The 15,105-nt window shown below is 35.8% G+C and overlaps 1 protein-coding gene across 4 annotated transcripts in view; it reads left to right on the top strand.

Annotated features, from left to right (window-relative positions):
- LOC125653900 (S-adenosylhomocysteine hydrolase-like protein 1) overlaps positions 1–10,347 on the top strand; it is a 52,122-nt gene extending 41,775 nt beyond the window's left edge. For all 4 annotated transcript variants that reach the window (XM_048883570.2, XM_048883571.2, XM_048883573.2 and 1 more), the window contains 11 exons: positions 2,094–2,219; positions 3,276–3,452; positions 3,701–3,747; positions 3,865–3,928; positions 4,049–4,137; positions 4,347–4,417; positions 5,037–5,131; positions 5,279–5,377; positions 6,150–6,297; positions 6,747–6,867; positions 8,197–10,347. In XM_048883570.2, the coding sequence (XP_048739527.1) occupies positions 2,094–2,219; positions 3,276–3,452; positions 3,701–3,747; positions 3,865–3,928; positions 4,049–4,137; positions 4,347–4,417; positions 5,037–5,131; positions 5,279–5,377; positions 6,150–6,297; positions 6,747–6,867; positions 8,197–8,203 (1,044 nt within the window). In that variant the 3' untranslated portion in view covers positions 8,204–10,347. The remainder of the gene's footprint in view (positions 1–2,093; positions 2,220–3,275; positions 3,453–3,700; positions 3,748–3,864; positions 3,929–4,048; positions 4,138–4,346; positions 4,418–5,036; positions 5,132–5,278; positions 5,378–6,149; positions 6,298–6,746; positions 6,868–8,196) is intronic.
- The last annotated feature ends 4,758 nt before the right edge of the window (positions 10,348–15,105 follow it).

Below are 15,105 nucleotides of genomic sequence, written 5' to 3'. Positions count from 1 at the left end.
TTAGATGTGTGTAATTAATTCTAGCCTATTATACTGTAAATTTATTATCATATGTGTGTAATTAATGATCATCTTAATTAGTAAGCTTTTCTTGCTTCTTCTTTTTTTTTTTTTTTATTTGTTCATCGCTAATTTAAGTAGATGATAGTTCTTTGGAGTGAATTGTACTCCAGATTTAACATTCTCATGAAGCGACGCTGAATGCTGATTTCATGACCTTGCGTAATACAGGTTTCAAATCTACAGTGATGAATTAATCTGTTCTGATGACATAAAAAATGTCAGAATTTAATATTGGGTCTATGGCAAGGGATGGAAAGTGATGAAAATTAAGGTTTCCTTTCTGTAATACATTTTCCCTCCTTCTACAGTCATGATGCTATAACAGCGAGTTCACTACTTTCATGAACTTTAGATTAATTTGATAGAATAGCATGTATGCAGTGGCAGACGTCCTTCTCTGTGCTGGTTCCCCTTGGGATACCAGTTTTGTCAGCAGTGGTGTGATTGTATTTGTAGAATGGCATGGTAACAGAATGCATGAAATAACTGTGTCTGATAGAGTTTGTCACGCGGTAACACAGGAGATCAGGTCTCCATGGTAATTTCTGTGGGCTACAGCTAAAATATTAAATATATATGCATAATCTGCAAACACAAGGACAAAATTTCCGGGAATATTTTAGAGTCTTTTGGAATTGTGGGAAGCTTTGTATGATTTTTTATGTACATAAACCTAAACCTTTTGAAACCTACATTTTGTTTTGACATTAGATGCAGAGTGAACATATGGGAATTTCTATTGTCAATTCTTCTGTCTGAGACAACTCATGGAAAACAATGCTTCGTAGCTGTCATGTTTTCTTCAGGAACAATTCCATAGTCATAACATATATCTATGAAATAAATTTCATTTTTAAAATTACGTAAGGGTATGAACTATGGTGCCTCCAATCGGAACTCCTCGAATGTCTCGCGCACTCGACATAGATCTCGGATGTAATACGATGGCATCCATGAGTGAATTTGATGCATTATCAACTGGCAATGCATCAAATTCACTCATGGATGCCATTGTATTACATCCGAGATCTATGTCGAGTGCGCGAGACATTCGAGGAGTTCCGATTGATGGTGCCTCATGTTGGCATACTTTTCATGATACACATGAGAATGAAATTTATTTCATATTTACATTCTTAAATATCAATTCCCAGCCATTAAAACAGATGTACTATCAATGTGCACATTGTTTACAATTGCATCGCTTTCATGATGAAATGGCTATCCTTACAATATTTACAAAGATATCAAAGGCAAAAACATGTAAATATTTGAAAATGCTTACTGTATACAGTGTAAAATATCTAATCTTGATGTGGTGTAGCTCAAATTTTTTCAGTCATTCATAAACCGTTCAAGAGATTTTAAAGTGAATTAATTACGAAATGAATTTTGTAGTAAAGTCTGCTATCGCTGTATTGATAAACATAACGGAATACAGGTTACACTTATAACTGCAAAGCGTAATTTACATGAAGATGTGTTATATCCCAATAAAACCACAAGGAAAAGTGCCCCAGCATTAATGACATCACAGTGCTTTACATAGCAAACTATCACTGAAAAATAAAGTATATTGCTCGGCATATCAAATTATGTGTCACAACAAAATGGAATTATAAGTAAACAGAGAACCCATCTTTACATGCTATTAAAAATGTATCTTGTATGGCATGCAAACATTTTATAGATTGGATCTAGATGTTTTGGTCACCAAGAAAAGGTTTGACTGTCATAACCCTGATTGGACTATATATTTATAGAATGACCCTGATTGGACTACATAGAATGACCCTGCTTGGGCTGTATATTTATAGAATGATCCTGATTGGCCTATTTTTATAGAATGACCCTGATTGGCCTGTATATAGAATGACCCTGATTGGCCTGTATATTTATAGAATGGCCCAGATTTAATTATATGTTCTATATAGAATGACCCAGGTTGAACTGTTTGTTTACAGAATGACCCTGATTCAATTGTTTGTTTATATAATGACCATGATTATAAGATGAACGTCTGTTTACAGAATGAAGTGGCGGCAGCTTTAGCAGAGGCAGGGTTTCCGATTTATGCCTGGAAAGGCGAGACAGAGGAGGACTTCTGGTGGTGTATAGACAAATGTATCAACTCAGAGGGTTGGCAGCCAAACATGGTAAACCTCACAGTGTATTAACTAAGTACTGTAAACTACCTCACCATGTAAAACAGCCAAACATGGTAAACCTCACCGTGTATAAACTAAGTACTGTAAACTACCTCACCATGTAAAACAGCCAAACATGGTAAACCTCACAGTGTATAAACTAAGTACTGTAAACTACCTCACCATGTAAAACAGCCAAACATGGTAAACCTCGCCGTGTATAAACCAAGTACTGTAAACTACCTCACCATGTAAAACATATACAGACATGTAATTGTATTAGAGAATGAGAAATAGAATGACTAGACAGATAAAATACTCCAATACAGCCCATCCTTTATTATCCACAATGCGTGATAGACAGTTCATTCTATAAATAGTCCGATTCTTGTGAATAAGGAAAGCGTTTCCAGTATTCCGATTTCAGGAATGACAACTCCATATAGGCATCACAGCATCTTGCAACTGATAAAATGTAACACAGTGTATTGTGATAAATACATTCAATGTATCATGACTTATCACTATTAATACAGTCGATGTATCGTGACACCTGACAATTGACACAGATGATGCATCACGGCACCTTTCGATTAATTCAGTTGATGCGCTAACTGTGATGATACTGAGTACAGACTGATTAATCGCATGTCCTATGTTGAATGGATGCTGAGTTGAACGGATGTTGAGTAGAACTGATATCGAGTTGAACGGATGTTGAGTGGAACAGATGTTGAGTTGAATGGATGTTGAGTTGAACTGATATCGAGTTGAACGGATGTTGAGTTGAACTGATATCGAGTTGAATGGATGTTGAGTTGAACTGATATCGAGTTGAACGGATGTTGAGTTGAATGAATGTTGAATTGAACTAATATCGAGTTGAACGGATGTTGAGTGGAACAGATGTTGAGTTGAATGGATGTTGAGTTGAATGGATGTCGAGTTGAACGGATATTGAGTTGAACGGATGTATGTGACAGCTATAACTATGACCTGTTATGCAACAGGTCTGGACTGGCATCTGATAGTATCGTTATTAACAATGGCAGCCCTCTATTGTAGATCCTGGATGATGGGGGTGATGCTACGCATCTGATGTTGAAGCGATACCCTGCCATGTTTAACATGATTAAGGGGATCGTGGAAGAGAGCGTCACAGGAGTGCACCGTTTATACCAGCTCTCAAAGTCGGGAAAACTCACCGTGCCGGCCATGAATGTCAACGATTCAGTCACCAAGGTATTGCGCAATAATCACCTGTCGGGCTGTTTACTCCATATTTTGTTCAGAATAGATTTATTCTTTAGCATGGTGCTAATTCAAATAATTTGATTGACTGTATATACTGCTTTGCATATATAGTATGAGTTGATGATTTAATACACACATTGTATATTTCTTATTGAGTAACGTTGCTGTGAGGCCTGTTTGTTTTTGTTTTTTTGTTGTTGAGTTTTTTGTAATAAAACCTCATTTTTCTCTCGCAGACAAAGTTCGATAACCTGTACAGCTGCAGGGAATCCATTCTAGATGCGTGAGTGTCATTGACCTTTGACCTATGTTTGAAGAAAGCATGAATCTTAGCAAATAAAAATATCGTCTTTCCAGATGACTTAATGTCTATATATTCCAATGTTCCTTTTTTTTCCAGACTGAAACGCACAACAGATGTTATGTTTGGTGGAAAGCAGATCATCATTTGCGGATATGGAGAGGTGAGTCTAAGAGAGATAACTCTATTTAGATTCCCTGTCAAAATGACAGTCTAAATGAAGCTTACTCCGTCAATCACAACCCAAGATCCATCCAAGCTAACGTACTGATTTTAATTTCAGGTTGGAAAAGGTTGTGCCTCGGCCCTTAAGGGACTTGGATGTAATGTATTGGTGTCAGAAATTGACCCCATTTGTGCCCTCCAGGCATGGTGAGATTATAGAGTCTGGTTTTAAAAATAAAGATTATTGAAAACATCAATCTGTAGAATATTTATAGATTTACAATACCCGACTTCAATGAATAAGTGGTATACAGCTTTAGGACATGTTGAAAAGTTTTCTTTAACCAATAGCATAAAATGATAGTGTTTGTACTTGGTGAATTTTTGTCTTTTTGAGAAATGGATTTTTTTTTCAGTATGGATGGTTTCCGCGTCACCAGGTTGGAGGAAGTGGTGAAGAGCATTGACATCCTCATCACCTGCTCTGGTAATCATCACACAAAAGAGTTCTAATTCAAAGGGAGATAATCTCTTAGGGAACTGTATTGTTAGGCTCTTCACAATGTACAACTTTGTCTTCCATACTATGTGTGCCATAAATCATTCGGGGGGTTGGGGGGTTCTTGGTGGGGGTGTGCTCAGGTATTTATATCCCCACCCAATTGGTAAATACTGAACAATAAAAAAAAGAATATCAACTACATACATAATTATCTTCCAAGTCACACCCTCACAAACATTCTTATGATAAAGAAATAAAGAATAACAATCAGTTAGCTTTCAAGTCACGCCCCCACAAACATTCTTATGATAAAGAATAACAATCAATTAGCTTCCAAGTCACGCCCCCACAAACATTCTTATGATAAAGAATAACAATCAATTAGCTTCCAAGTCACGCCCCCACAAACATTCTTATGATAAAGAATAACAATCAATTAGCTTCCAAGTCACGCCCCCACTAACATTCTTATGATAAAGAATAACAATTAATTAGCTTCCAAGTCACGCCCCCACAAACATTCTTATAATAAAGAATAACAATTAGCTTCCAAGTCATGCCCCCACAAACATTCTTATTTTTCTCAAACCGTTTGTTTTTTCAGGAAACAAGAATGTTGTTACCAGAAACCACATGGACAAGATGAAAACTGGTTGTATAGTTTGTAATATGGGTCATTCCAATACAGAAATCGATGTGGTGAGTTTCTTGTCTGTCTGTTTGGGAAATTTAATTTTTTAAATCAAGAAAAAGAGACAGATTTTACAAATGTTCACAGTATGTGTTATAAGTGAAGAAGAAAGTTACATTAGAGACTCTCTTACCTCTGTTTGTTTATGTGTACAGGGATCTCTGAGGACACCGGACCTGACATGGGAGAAGGTGCGGTCTCAAGTCGATCACATCATCTGGCCAGATGGCAAGAGGATCATTCTCTTAGCTGAGGTATTTATCACTCCTCATGGAAAGTGATGGAGGCATGAACAAACAGAAGAAAGAAATTTAAGACTATGATTCTGATCCCTTGATGTAAAAAAAGTTTTACTGGTGAATTTTGATTAAGGAGGAATACTACACCTGCGAAATTTGATATGGATAAAAAATGGAGGATATGTACAACAATATTTTGAAATTTAAAACTTTGTAGTCAAAAATGCAGTTTTTAGTAGAAAGTAATCTGGAATAAAATTCAAAACCCCTGTTGGACCGATTAGCAGTCGACTTACTGACTGGGTTACTCAGCTAAGCAATTAAAACCAAAGGGAAAAGACAAATATTGCTGATATTTATATTTTCATTCATGTTTTAAATTGAAGTCGGCCATTATGACTATGTAGTATACCTCCTTAATCTCAACTTAGTTACAGTGAGGCTATGAATTTAGTTACAGTGAGGCTATGAATTTAGTTACAGTGAGGCTATGGATTTCAGGTCTGTGACTACAATGAAATGGGTGTTTGTGTGTGTACAACCTTATGTTATTATCCACAACCACTTTCATTGTGAACTGTTTCCCACACAACAGTCAAGTAGGCTTAAACCAGGCCTGAATTTCTTGAAATAAACTTTTAAAAGTCAAAAGTTGGACTTAAGTCTGAGATTTTACTCAAATTTTGACTACTCAAACTCAAACAAAATTCAAGCTTAAGTTTGAGTTATTTCGAGAAATCCAAGTCCAGACATCTTGTTTATTGATTTGAACTTTGATCTTTTTCAGGGTCGCCTGGTGAACTTGAGCTGTTCCAGTGTACCGTCCTTTGTGGTGTCCATTACGTCGGCCACACAGGGCTTAGCTCTGATTGAACTCTACAATGCTCCACAGGGACGATACAAGCAGGATGTCTATCTACTGCCAAAGAAAATGGGTATGTTTTAGGTCTGACTGTTCATAACAATGCATATTACAATCTCATTAAGTATGTCATAGAGTCAGGTAAATAATAAATGTAGCTAACAAAAAAACGGCAATGGTGACGTGACGTCTCCATATGAGGGAAAATTCTTGAGAGGGACGTTAAACGATAATCAATCAATCAATTGAACTCATGGACATCTCAAAGTTTAAGTTCGAGATAATTAGGTTTCACTGTACATATTATGTAATCTTTTTTTTTTGGATACGTCAGTCAAACTCTGTAAATAATTTGTTTGACAATTGTATCTTTGGGAGTTCCTGTGCAGTGATTATTTAGGATGTTGTTACTTTGTATCTTTGGGAGTTCCTGTGCAGTGATTATTTACGATGTTGTTACTTTGTATCTTTGGGAGTTCCTGTGCAGTGATTATTTACAATTTTATTACTTTGTATTTTCAGATGAATATGTAGCTAGTTTACATCTACCCACATTTGATGCCCACTTAACTGAACTGACAGACGAACAGGCAAAATACTTAGGTTTGAATAAAACAGGTCCATTCAAACCGAATTATTATAGGTAAGGGAATATTTATTAACTTTGTGAATTACTTACGGTAGAAATATCTGATTCAATGTTATTTGTATATTGGGGTTTATAAAGAGAATGAAAGCATGTTATGATTTGTATAACTGACAAAACTAATCATGCGAAATTACTGACAAAACTTATCATGCAGAAATTTCCTCTGTGCTCTAGTATAACTGACAAAGCCAATTATTTGAAAATTACCTTCGTGATTTTGTATAACTGACAAAGCCAATCATGCAGAAATTTCCTTCTGATTTTGTATAACTGACAAAACCAATCATGCAGAAATTTCCTTCGTGCTTTCATTGTTTTTATGCCTCCATAATACAAACAGCCTGGAAATGTATACTTTATATTTCTATTTGCAATTTAATAACTTTACTATGTCAAATTTAAATGACATTGCTTTTATGATATCAAGAAATATAATACTTTGAAACAGTATTGGATAATCATTAACAAAATATGAATAGTAGTAATATTTGCTGCTGTTAACTTTTGCAAGTGTCACTGTAAACCAAAATCATGAATTTAAAACTGACAATAACCTAGTGATTACTTTTATATGTAAAATGGACGTAAAAGAATTTTTTGATTGAAGAGAAAATTTCAAGAGATTTGTTGTAATTGAAGTTTGTCAATTTTAACTGTTTTAATATCCACTAAAACGATACCTAATCGATAGGATAATTTGGCGACTGGTATCTCTTGTTATGAATTTATGCATGAAAAGAAAATTGGAAAGACATTATATAAATATTGCATGTAGTTGAGGGTAACATTGAAAATTTTCACCCCGAGAAAACCATTGTCAACCGAGGCTATGACAATGGTTTCTCGAGGGGTGAAAATTTCAATGTTACCCTCAACTACATGCAATATTTGTTTTATTATACTGAATGTTATGTAAACAGGAAAGCAGAAAAACTTACGTCTGTTGACATTTGATCAATCACTGTCATGCGATATTTCGTATATCGATGCGGGTATTCCCGTTTATTACAAACGCTCAAATGACGTCGTCTAACAATCTACGGCGAACTGTACGCGCATAAATTTGACGCATGTGATAATTTTTTATAATATCACCCGTTGTTAAGTACTGTTACCCGTTGCTAGATATTATCACCCTGGGGCGCGTGCTATCTGTTCTCAGAGGGTAACAATATGTTTTTTCAAATGCTTCTCGACCAATCAGATTCGAGTATTTTACATGAAAGTATAATAAAATAAAATACCACAAAAATTGACAAGTCCCCCTCCCCCATCATGCACCTTGTTACTCTGAGATCCGTGAATGATTTTCTTTATTTTCAGATATTAGTACAACAGAATTTCCTGTATCTCGCCAGTGTTGTCGGTCAGTCAACGCCCTCCAGTGTGTGAATTATTATACAAGTTTTGATGACTTCAGAGATTTTTCCATTGTTTTTTTTTAGGTGTGTTCGATTGGTTAAACTTGAACACCCCTAGTACATCAGTAGAGATATTGTATCATACTTAAAGCACTGTACACTGTATATATTGTGATATTAAAAGACATTTTGTTCTGTGATGAAAAAGGTATTGTTGATGTTTGTGTACAAATTGTCAAATCAAAGTACTACAGTGTTTTAGGGGTTTTAGATATGGGCCATTATTTTTACTCCACCTCCAGACTATAAATGATTCTCATGTAGATGCAATGATACTACAAGTACAAAATATATTTAAACAGAAATGATGGGAATTCTATAGTAAAGTTCCTACTGATTGACAAGTTGTTTAGTGCCAAATTTTGAATGTATATGCTGCAAATAGTTGTTACTCATTTTAACTACATAAACTTTTTTAACGGACTCATGAATAGAACATGATTTAAAGGAATTTCAAGGTCCAGGTATTTTAACAGGTTTCAATTTTTTTTAAATTTTAAAACTGAAGGTTGATTATTATATTTTATTTTTAAATTATCTTTTTTTTTATTGTTTTGTTGCCCAGCAATAGAATAAACACGGCAACATTGTTGTGAAAGAGAGAAGGTCGTCTCTAATCAGTTTGTTGGTATGTGTGCATGTGTGTGTCATATGTTCTCATGTTAACCAGAAAACATTTAAGGTGTAAAGGATCTAATTAATTAAAGGGGTGGATCCAGATGTTGAAAGACTTCAGGAGATTGAGACAGAAAAATAGCCAATATATGAAACATGATATAACCTGAGAAATTGTTGGATCCACTCCTGTAGATATATAAGTAATCAGTTTGTGATGTTTTCATGTATCTACTTGAGATTCAGGTCATGTGACTGGTTAGTTTGAAACTTGTGTTATTTCATAAACTGTCATTATACATTCCTGGTGTATGAAGTAAATCATGTATAAATGTCCACGCTTCTTGTAAACAGATATTCTGAAAGATTGTTGGAAGGTTTTGTTTTTTGAAATTGTGAACTGAGTATATTTTGAAATTGTAAGTTAGTAAGCTATACACTCAGGAGTAAATTTTCATCTTTAAAAAAAATCTAAACAAACAAAAAACGAATTTTGATTTTATTTTCCTTATTCCTTTAAATCTCAGGGGAAAACATGCTTTTTTATAGAATTGTTTAGTTTTTCAGGCTTCTTTGACATATTTAGAAATTATTATCAAGTCCAAAGAAATTGTGTATGCAGATCATTTTTTTAAAAAAAAATTGAGATATTTTCACTTTGAGAATATTGGAAAATAAAGAGGAATAACACCTCATCATAATCTAAATGCCTGGTTGGATAGCTCATTGAATTAACATGTTTGACTGCCAATTTTTTTTTTAAAAATGGCGTCTGAGTTGGCAGGGGATATTTTTTTTCTCTTCAGGTTACTAAAACTGCTCTTTTTTTTTTTTTTTTTTTTACACCAAGTGAGGTAAATTTGAAGGTTTTCAGTTTCAAAATATGATTGTACATATCCTCCACTTTCCATCCATTTTTTTCCTTGGGTATGTTACCCCTCCTTAACATACGTCATTCTTTTCTTATCTCATAAAATATATTACAAGTGTACATTTTTGACAGTTTTCCTTCTTCCATTGATACAATTGTAATTTTGTGCCATGTATATTTGTAGTAGTTACCTGTCAAAGAATCGAAGAAATGGCAACTTCCTTTATCATCACGACCATGCTGAATTTATTAGTTTTAAACATTGTTCTGCTCTGTTAAAGAGAGATAACTCCTGGATTAATGTATTACTTTCTTTCCTTTTATTTGAAAAGAGAGATCTCCTTAAATTAGATTTTTACAGAAACAATAACTTCTTTTGGAAAAAATATAAATTTATTGAAGGGGGGAGGGGTATAATTAGCACACAAAAGGACAAAGTACCTTAGGTAAAGGAACAGCAGAAATCTGTTTATTAAGCTGTGCTTGACTAGTCAAAAATGTGTTTCACATTATCAAAGTTTTGAATATTTTTTTTGAAGACTAATAAATTGATTCAAACAGAGGAAATTCTTTTTTTATTATTATTATTATTACTTTTTATTACCTGTACAGGCTGGGGTGAACTTTTCTGATTTTAGATTGTCGGTCGTCTGTAAACTTTTCACCGTTTCTACTGCTGCTGGAGAACCAGGAAGCCCAGGTCAATCAACTGGACACATCATTAGATGAAGGGGATTGTCTACTTCCAAGGGCGGGTAATTCTGCTCCAGTCTAATTAAAATTAGATGTTTTGATACGATCGCCGCCCATGTACAGCGATTGTAGGTGAGCGGATCAAAGGATCTAATTTTGATTAGATTGATTCTTCCCCAGACTTATCCAGGGCAATAATCGAGATCATGAACAGATTCATAAGAGACTCGATGCATATGTAGTGTTTTTGTTCTAGTCAATCAAACGTTTTAATGACTACATTTGTCATGATAACATAGAATGACCTGACACCTCATGTAATTAGAACAGCCTGTGTGTATATAAACCCGGGGTGCTGTGATTCTGTATCATTTCTTCCAAGCTGATCGGAGAGAGAGGGAGCTTAAAGAAGTAAGGCTAAATAAAGGTTTTAGAATAAGGAAAGGTAAGTGGACAATCAACGCAGTGGCCTGAATAGAGCTGAAGCTGTTTTGGTTGTTTACTCGCCTTATTGTTTTCTGGAGTGGTTGTCCATGACCGACCATAGCACTGACAGTAAGTCAGGGAAAATAGCTAGTGCTGGGGATAGTGGCCCGAATAGAGCCGACCTGTTCCTGGTACTAGTCTATTTAGCAAGTCAGGGAAAATAGCTAGTGCTGGGGATAGTGGCCCGAATAGAGCCGACCTGTTCCTGATACTAGTCTATTTAGTTAAGAAAACATACTATTTACTTTCTTCAAGTCTTCCATTTATGATTGATTTACTTCTTGATTTCAACCCAAGGTAGGGACATTCAAATAGATATATATCCAATCAGTGATTGAGGAAAATTATACGTTAGTTAAGCAAAGAAGTTCTTTTCGAACTCATACTAGATTGACGGCAAAAGATATAGCGTGCATAGGCCAATATTTAGAATAATTACCCAAGACAAACCGTGCATATATTTAGAACAATTTATACGAGACAAAGATATTATGCGCATTGGTGGGGAAATATGTATATAAGGGTATATTATACAGTGAAATGTTGCGATGGAGCATGTAGTTGCACTTCTTCACCTTTGCGTCTTCGCTCGCGCAAGTTCACACTTTCACTCCGTGGCATCTTCCCGCTGTATGCGAAGTGGCAAGATATGGACGCCAGTAAGAGTGGTGGACTATGAGGACAAGCTAAATGATAGAAAATAACATTTACAGTGACTATCGACAGAGAAGATCAGGGCCGCACATGAAAACGTTGGTACTGTGACAGAGAGAACATCCGGGCCGAGACAACAAAGCAGGGATGAAAACGTTCGCTCTTCCTACGTAAAACATGCATGCTCTTGCGTCTACACTGATCGTATTTCTAAAGGCTTTAAATGTCGGGGAATGATTGAGGGTGTGGCGGTTCGTTTGGTACTGATATTGTGCTGCTGGTATGCCGGTATCCGAGTGGTCAGTTTTGCGGTGACCGCAATCTAAATATATTGATATCGTGTTTTATTATATACCCATCAATGTATCATTCTTTGATACTGTGGATTTCACAGCGTGTGATCCGGTTTTCCGGATCACCACACTGTGGTTTTCTGATTCCGTATCAGTATCCTCTGAAACTGATGCCGTCACAATGACGTCACAATGCAACAACGCAACGTTATTTGTGGAAAATGTTGACCGCGTCATAAACGAACCTGCGTATACAAAACATAATTTCATGGTATGTCTGTGTTTTTGATCATTTGGATTACATTTATTATCTTATAAATGTGGATTTAAAATGCACAAGGGGGTATATAATAAATTTATCATTACTACAGTAACTTGATCCGAAGAGTTGGATCACGTCTCGTTGACAGGCACGGATCATCAGATCAAACTCGACGCTTCCCGTCTCGTGTGATCTGATGATCCGCGCCTGTCAACTCGACGTGATCCAACTCTTCGGATCAAGTTACTGTAGTAATAATATATATATATTGATGAGTTGAACGCTTTTTTTGGATTTCATATCGGGTGATCTCAATCAGTATTTTTGACAACTCGGATGGATAACTGTGGAAACAAGTCTGGTTATCCCGAATGGACCGTGTGGACGACCGACAAAATGGAAGATTTATTAATGACGCTGGCTGTGACGTCACACAGGGTCTTGCTGCCGGGAATCGTGCTTTTGGGGTTTATTGGAAACATCATCTCTTTTCTCGTCTTCACCACGACCAAGCTGACAAGGAAATCCACATACATTTAATGAAGGTAAAGTTGTTGGCGCGCATCGAGCAGGACGATAAATCTCTGAACCCAGGCGAATCAAGACACCAAAGAACTATCCAAAAGTCTTCAGCCGCGGGAAGTTCGGACGAGCCTCCAGATGAAGGAAATCACATCTAGATCGAAGAACCAGACATTGCGTGCTTACAAAAAGATTCGAAAACTTCTGATAGCAATTTTTGTGGTGTTTTTATTCCTAAACTTGCCCCAACACATCTACAAACTTCAGTCACAGCTGAGGTCCCTGATGGTGGCGGGGTATGTGAAGTCACAGACAGAAAAAGCCGTAACGCATCTACTAGATTTGTTGTTCTATCTCAGTTTTTCTATTAATTTTCTTGTATACAGTGGATTTACTAAGCAATTTAGAAACCACATATTCGCTATTCCTATCTACTCAATGTGTGGTTAATCGGATACCTCTCCCGGCTTAGATAACCGGTGCACGTGCATTCATTCTCATACCTCTCCCGGCTTAGATAACCGGTGCACCGTGCATTCATTATAAGTGTACATAATAATGAAATTAACTGGTTGAAATAAATCAAGCAGTCATTAAAGTTTTTAATTCTAAATCCCAGTGTATTGTTTGTGTAAGATGTCGAGTAACACAAATTTACTGTTTGCAATATACTAATATAGTCTTAATATAGTATTTTCTAATAAGAGACAACGTCCTGAAAATGGCATAGGCCCTATAGGATTAAATACCGAATTCAGATTCTAAATGTCGAATTGTGTTTTCGCAATTCAAGTCACATACATACGCACTGACGTCGTGGGAACTTCATGCTCTCTCTCACAGTACGCAGTGCTCGACATTCAGACGACGATCGTTTGATATAAGAATGTAGCCTTTTATTATAAATAGCAGTTTGTATTTCCTTTTTAACAACAGTGTATTAAAGTTTCTCCTTTTTAGTTTGTTTATTTCTATGTTTATTTTGTTGACGACTTTCGTTCTTTTTCTGTCTTTCTAATTTTCTTATACATGTACTCTATGTATACATTATGACCCCTTGGTCGAGGCCTCTGCTGGTGGACTGTTAGTCCCCTAGGGTCTCTACAGCCCAGTAGCTAAGTACTTCGTTACTAGCTTGAAAATACGGATGTATATTTAATTGCTGTTATAAAATTTAGAAATTCATTTCAAAATTAAGGATTATCTCCCTCATGCATAGCTCTTATCCTTGGACGAATTTGGCTCCACTTGTTTGGCGGCTATATTTAGCTCTAAAACTTCATTGTTATTTCGGATTTTAAACATTTCGGTTGAGCATCACTGAAGAGACATTATTTGTCGAAATGCGCATCTGGTGCATCAAAATTGGTACTGTATAAGTTTTACATTATGTAGTAAGGCTGTTCAGTAAATTTCTTGGAAGATTACATAAAGTTTCAGATCAATATCCTATGTAATTACAACTAGAATGGTTGTGTATTCCAGTCAGGAAACATTACTGAAGTTTTCAGACAATATAATAGCAATATACAATTTCAACAGCAATGATTGTGTCCATACAGTGTGTATATATACTTTTAATTTGAAAGAGGTCGTTCCAAATTAAAAAATTAAACCGATTTACTTTTCAATTAATATCACTGATCAAGATCCTTAATATTTGAATTTACATGTAGATATTCTGTCCCCATCAACATTATATATATTCGTGTATTTTTTAAAATATTTTATTTGCAATTGGAGAGTCTTTATCGCGAGAATGTAAAATTGTAGACGTTCAGATTTCCCAAGAGAGGTTTCTCGTCAATTTTCTATCGATTCCTCACGTATGATGAATCGCAACGGGACAGATGGACCATAGTTATACATTTTCTGTTATTCATTCCATGCGGAAGTTGATCAGTACCAAAACTCAAGAGGGACCATTCACCGAGCAGGAAAAGCATGGTTTTATAGTTATTTCTGCTGACAAATGAGGGAACCACCCTTGAAACGGTTACACCGTGTTCTATCTATTATCTGTGAAGAAAGACTACAATCATAAATAAAGATATTTTTATAACAAATTGTGTTGACACTTGCTTCGGTTGCATGAACAAGTTAGAATAACGAACCGTGATCAATCCTATATAAGTTACAGAACTAAGAGAACGGCAAACACGGACCCCTGGACATACCAGAGGTGGGGTCAGGTGCCCTGGAGGAGTTACACCCCCTGTTGTCTGCTCACATCTGCCGTGAGCCCTCTGTTTTGACCATTTTAACGGGAGTAATTCATAGTCAAAATCAGTGTGTATCTGTCATAACAATTATAAAGAGGTGGGTGTCGCACCTTAAGGCCAATTCAACTTAATTAGTAGATTATCATCCGGGGTCACAAAAAAATATGGGGCGGATGGGAGGATTTTATTTTTT

This window comes from Ostrea edulis, chromosome 7, assembly GCF_947568905.1.
Source record: "Ostrea edulis chromosome 7, xbOstEdul1.1, whole genome shotgun sequence".
NCBI lineage: Eukaryota > Metazoa > Mollusca > Bivalvia > Ostreida > Ostreidae > Ostrea > Ostrea edulis.
Note: the sequence above shows the minus strand (reverse complement) of the source record. Positions and strands in the feature narration are given on the sequence as shown.